Below are 6,028 nucleotides of genomic sequence, written 5' to 3'. Positions count from 1 at the left end.
CTTTTCCAATCTGTATCCCATTTCAGCTATATACATGTATTGCCTTTGGCTGTGGCTGTGTGTATACGGTCATCAACAGTATGCTTGCAAAATGCAAGTCATTGAAACATTGGGTTAATAGTCATTACAAATGTTTACAATATCATACTACATTCTTATATAGATAGAGAAATCCTTGGCACCTGGTTGTTTTGATATAAATATTCAAATACACTAACATTGTTATTCATTAAATGGCACAGGGATAGACATATATGAAACCGAAGAGCCTGCTGCATCTGAAATCTGCCAGACTTCTAGTTAAATCGGCCATCTGACATCCTACACATCTCATCATGGCTACACTGATTATTTTCTCAGGTTCTTCAGAATTAAATTCAAAGGAGGGCATCAAATTTGCATTTAATCAGAATATCAATGACAAAAGAAAATATGAAAAATAATGGCTACTTTTATTTGAATACAAACCTCAAAATACTACATTGATGTTTTTAAAATATATTCAGAAATAAATTAGACCTTGCGCAAAAACTAACTTTTCAATCAACTTTAAATTCAACAGGAAACTACCAAGCATGATCCCTTCTTATAGGAATATGTATTATGTGTTTTTATCTATAAAGTGTTCCAGTCTTGAATTCATTCTTTTAAAATTACAACGTTGTCCATCAGAAATAAACTCAAGATAAATAGAGGGGTGCTACCAAATAAAGACGAGTTTGGAATAAATAATAGAGAGGGTAGACCACCCCTCTTGGGAAAACACTGTTTCTGAATGTTCTTCCTTATACTTTGAAACACTTCACAAGATCTTTTTTCTTTTCTATTATTTTCAATAATGCTATCACCGATCTATATCCTATCCTTTTCATAATTCCTCCCTGGATCAATGTCCATCCCTCATCCCAGCCAATTCATGCATATCTTATTGCTACATTTAAAGTTACCTACCAACACTTTCTGAAAAAAGTTTCACGTCACAGGCAGCACAATGATTAGCACGATGAAAACACAGTGATAGTCATAATGTACTCCCATCAAAAAATGAAATGGAATTCACTTTGAAATTAACTCCATCACAAGAAACTATATTAAATAAAATAATGTTCTAGAAATTATAAAATACATAAAGTTTTTTGATATGCATAAATATACTATAATTACTTCTGTCAATAGTTTTTGTTTTATGTGTCAAATATTTTCGTTACAGTAAATACTGAAATAGTTTGATATGATCCTATTGCCCAGGTGACTCTGTAGGCCATGTTTGGTTAATATGGTAAACAATTTATTGATCAAATTCAGATAATAAACTACTATCATCGTTAAACTTCCAGGTGCTTGCCATTGTGTACTGAGTTTGAATACTATACAGGAAGAGCTTTTCCAACTGTTTTTGTTACTACTGATGAAAATATTTTGGTAAAAAATTTCAGTCCAGTCTGACCGCCAGGAATATAACTGACAACATACCTGAAAACAATAAAACTAGAGTAAGTGGGTTGGGTGATGTGATGTGTTACTGAGAAAAAGAAATCGGCAGCCATTTTGGAAGACAACATAAGATGGCGTACCACTCATTAACACACGGTCTATACAAGCTCATTTCAACAGACTAAACGTTTGAGGACTTAAGTGGTCACATGTAGTTTAGCAATAGGAGTATTTACAAAAAAAAGACACATTAGAAAGAACTCGCATATGTTGAGGGCATTGAAGTAGAAATATGGAATATTAAATTAGATTATTTTTTTCAACAAGAAGAATGTAGGCCTCTCTATAGCTCTGCTCTTTAAGATGCACAAAGTAATCAGATCCACAATATTGAACTTTTAAATTCTAACAAAAATATTTAGAAATGAAATAAATTTGCTTGTAAATCTGTGGTTTGCAGTCTGTGATTTATCCTAGAACTATACAACAAGATAATTGATAAATGGTTGAGATATCAGAAAGACGCCTAATTTATGCAAATTAGGAAATTAATATGCCAAACTTTGTGGATTGCCCCAGAGCACTTTTCAGTTTTACTGAATTCTGATAAGCATTGTTGAGGTACATGTGAAAAAATTTGCTAATTTATTTAAATTAATTAATTAATATGCTCTATTAGCTCTAAACTAATCATATATAGTAGTCCAGATTACCATGTACCAAATTTTCTCTAAATCTCTTAAGTGGCTTTTGGGGTATCAGAAAATTACTTAAATTATGCAAGTTAGGTAATCAATATGCACAGTTTCAATCCTAAACAAATCATGTATGTTGATTACCCCAGAGCACCTACATAAATGTGTCTGTTTTAATTCAAAACTTGTTAGCAGTTTTACAGATAAGAGCATAAGAGCTGAAAACTGTATAATTTATGTAAATTAGGCACAGTTTCAACCCTGAATGAATATAGTCTAAAATACAGGTGGATTGTGGGCATGCCTGTGGATTATCTCAGAGTGTCCAATGTATCAGTTTCATTGAAATATCACACACATACAGTCAAAAACATACAGTAAATTTTTTTATTAGTATTTACTTACCAAACTAGTGCCACTATTTGTATAGCTGCTGCAACAACTGTGAATATAGTGCTCTTCATCTGTGAACATACAAGCATAATAATGTAAGTGGGAATAAATATCCTGTATTAATCCTGTATTCCAATAAAGCCTGTGCAAAGTCACATAGACAAAATTATTGAACTATCTGAAAACAAAAGATTTATTTTGGATATTTCCAAACTTAAGGATCATTAAATAAATCTGGCTCAAAGTGAGAGTAGCATTCAAGGTAGTTCATTGGTGTTCAACCTAATAAGTACACGTCATCAGTTTTATTCAGAAATATTCTGTCTGGAAAATACAATTTTAACACTTTTTGGAACATTTCTCATTGGAATCCACATCTCAAAAAAATAAAAAGTACTAGTACGGTAGTCATCAAAATTTCTCAATAATTATTATACTTTTATTTACATCTTTTAAAGCTAGCCACAGTGTTCTCACCAGAAATTTGAAACACTGTAACAATTACAGGTAACAATTTTTCATACTGATTTGCGTAACTTATGCACATCATTTGCATAATTATTTCAAACAGAAATTGTGAGGATTAACCTACTCAATTACACAATTATTGACTTACAAAACATTTATTGCTTTAAGTTTATGTTTTAAATTTTAAGAAATGGAACAGTAAAAATGGTACAGTGGCAGTCTGCATAATGACTGTGACGGTGTGACCAGTGTGGCGGTAACACAAAGCACTGTGGCAGTTTGTATCTCGGGAGAACACTGTCACCATCTGTATACATGGCATATTTTCTGAAAATATCAAGTCCACATGCATCTTTACTTACCACCATAGCACAATAAAGTGTCGCAAACATTGATGCAAAATATGTTGTTGTAAATGGTATCCTTGACGACGAACATAAATGCTTTATATGGTTCCAAGGTCCCCAGAGAAGTGAAAAACTGTAGTGAAACAAACATAAAATATTTGGCAAAGAGTTGATCTTCAAACAAGTCATTGTCAATGACACGTCCCCGTTCCGTTCATATTTGAGTGACATATACATTCAAAGCAGATCATGACCGAAATGCACCTGCATATGTACAACACATTGTGCTAAATCTGAACAAAATCCATCCATGCATGACTGAGATCCGGTTCTGGAATTGTGAAAATACGTGATTTTGATGCATTTTCGGCCTTAAAATGGCCATCATTCCGCTATTGTTAAGCAGATCATGAAACAAATGCACATATCTATTTGTGACATGATGTACCATGTGTGTGTGAAGTTTGAACTTGATCAATCCAGACATGTCTTGGATACGGATCCAGAACTGAATTCTTTAACAAAATGGCCGCCAGTCGGCCATTTCGAACTTGATCCGAAAAAAAAAGACGTGCATCAAGGTCCTATTATGTTTAATGTATGTACCAAATTTGAACAAAATCCATCCATGCATAACTGAGATACGGGTCCGGAATGGTGAAAATGTGCGATTTCAATGCATTTTCGGCCTTAAAGCGGCCCCCATTTGGCTATCGTTAATGAGATCATGAAACAAATGCACATACATATTTGTGACATGATGTACCTTATGTGTGTGAAGTTTGAACTTGATCAATCCAGACATGTCTCGGATACGGATCCAGAACTGAATTCTTTAAAACAAAATGGCCGCCAGTCGGCTATTTCGAACTTGATCCGAAAAAAAAAATGACGTGCATCAAGATCCTATTATGTTTAATGTATGTACCAAATTTGAATGAAATCCGTCCATGCATAACTGAGATCTGGGTCCGGAATGGTGAAAATGTGCGATTTCAATGCATTTTCGGCCTTAAAGCGGCCCCCATTTGGCTATCGTTAATGAGATCATGAAACAAATGCACATACATATTTGTGACATGATGTACCTTGTGTGTGTGAAGTTTGAACTTGATCAATCCAGACATGTCTCAGATACGGATCCTGAACTGAATTCTTTAAAACAAAATGGCCGCCAGTCGGCTATTTCGAACTTGATCCGAAAAAAAAAATGACGTGCATCAAGGTCCTATTATGTTTAATGTATGTACCAAATTTGAATGAAATCCGTCCATGCATAACTGAGATCCGGGTCCGGAATGGTGAAAATGTGCGATTTCAATGCATTTTCGGCCTTAAAGTGGCCGCCATTTGGCTATCGTTAATGAGATCAAGAAAAAAATGCACATACATATTTGTGACATGATGTACCTTGTGTGTGTGAAGTTTGAACTCGATCAATCCAAGCATGTCTCAGATACGGATCCAGAACTGAATTCTTTAAAACAAAATGGCCGCCAGTCGGCCATTTCGAACCCGATCCAAAAAAAAAAATGACGTGCATCAAGGTCCTATTATGTTTAATGTATGTACCAAATTTGAACAAAATCCGTCCATGCATAACTGAGATCCGGGTCCGGAATGGTGAAAATGTGCGATTTTGATGCATTTTCGGCCTTAAAATGGCCGCTATTCGGCTATCGTTAATCGGATCATGAAAAAAATGCATGTGCATATGTCCCATATAATGTGTGATGTATGAGTGAAGTTTGAACTTAATCGGTCCATGCATGCTCGAGATACAGGTGATCACGGACGCACGGACGCACGGACGCACACAGGGCAAAACATAAGTCCCCGTTTTCGGACTGCGTCCGAACGGGGACTAATAACCGGACAGAGTTCATACTAGCATGTGTTAAAATGCATGTGGCCATATATGAAAAATATGCATTTTAAGTCTTGTTCCCCATATCGCCTGAATATAAACATGAACATGAACAAAAACATTTCATTTTGTGTGAATATACATGTAGGCGAAATCAGTTGATAAAAGCACATGTCTCATTTTATTTGTCTTTTTTTTTTGCAGCGATAATCAACAGAAACAAGTTCTATATACAGGAACCTATTAACTAGTTAACAAATTTTCCACAAATTCACTTTTTAGTTAATCGTATCTGAATGTTGAACCCTGTCTTTTTCAACAATAGTTGCATTCGCACATATATGTAGCTCCTTAACACAGGCTAAAAAGTCAAAAACAGCAGCCTGTGCTAAAAAACGTTCAAGAACGCTTAGCTTGGGCTAAGAAACACAAGTACGGTTTAAATTTGATCCGTTTTTAAGACCCGGCCCATGAAGATCCATAGCACAGGCTAACAAAGAGTGTGCGGCCCCAAAACAACATCGTATGTTTATTTGGAAGATTTATCATTATACTTATAACTCTTCATTTAGTATGCCGTTCCCGGCATGACAATCATCGCACACCCAACTAGTAACATTGTTCTTGAGAAAAAAGTTAAACCATATATAACCATAGAACTAACATGTATATCTTCCTGGTTATTGTAGCATGTAATCATAGTTAAAAAGGACTGAAGATTTGTATATTTTTAACAAGTTTGGGAATTTTATTAGTCCATGCTAACCATTGTTTCCTCCCGTGCGTCAACATAATTTGGTCTAGCTGATACATGTATGCAAACA

At 34.8% G+C, this 6,028-nt stretch overlaps 1 protein-coding gene across 1 annotated transcript in view; it reads right to left on the bottom strand.

Moving 5' to 3' along the window:
• Nucleotides 1-433: 433 nt before the first annotated feature.
• The window catches only part of LOC102805686 (uncharacterized), a 45,775-nt gene continuing 40,180 nt past the window's right edge, over nucleotides 434-6,028 (bottom strand). The window contains exons 3-5 of the mRNA XM_085508661.1: nucleotides 3,353-3,470; nucleotides 2,535-2,593; nucleotides 434-1,473 (exon numbers count right to left, since the gene is read on the bottom strand). Of these exons, the coding sequence (XP_085364787.1) occupies nucleotides 1,368-1,473; nucleotides 2,535-2,593; nucleotides 3,353-3,470 (283 nt within the window). The 3' untranslated portion in view covers nucleotides 434-1,367. The remainder of the gene's footprint in view (nucleotides 1,474-2,534; nucleotides 2,594-3,352; nucleotides 3,471-6,028) is intronic.

This window comes from Saccoglossus kowalevskii, chromosome 15 (assembly GCF_978046115.1).
Source record: "Saccoglossus kowalevskii chromosome 15, keSacKowa6.1, whole genome shotgun sequence".
NCBI lineage: Eukaryota > Metazoa > Hemichordata > Enteropneusta > Harrimaniidae > Saccoglossus > Saccoglossus kowalevskii.
The sequence above is the reverse complement of the archived record's forward strand: the minus strand, read 5'-3'. Positions and strand labels throughout refer to the sequence as shown.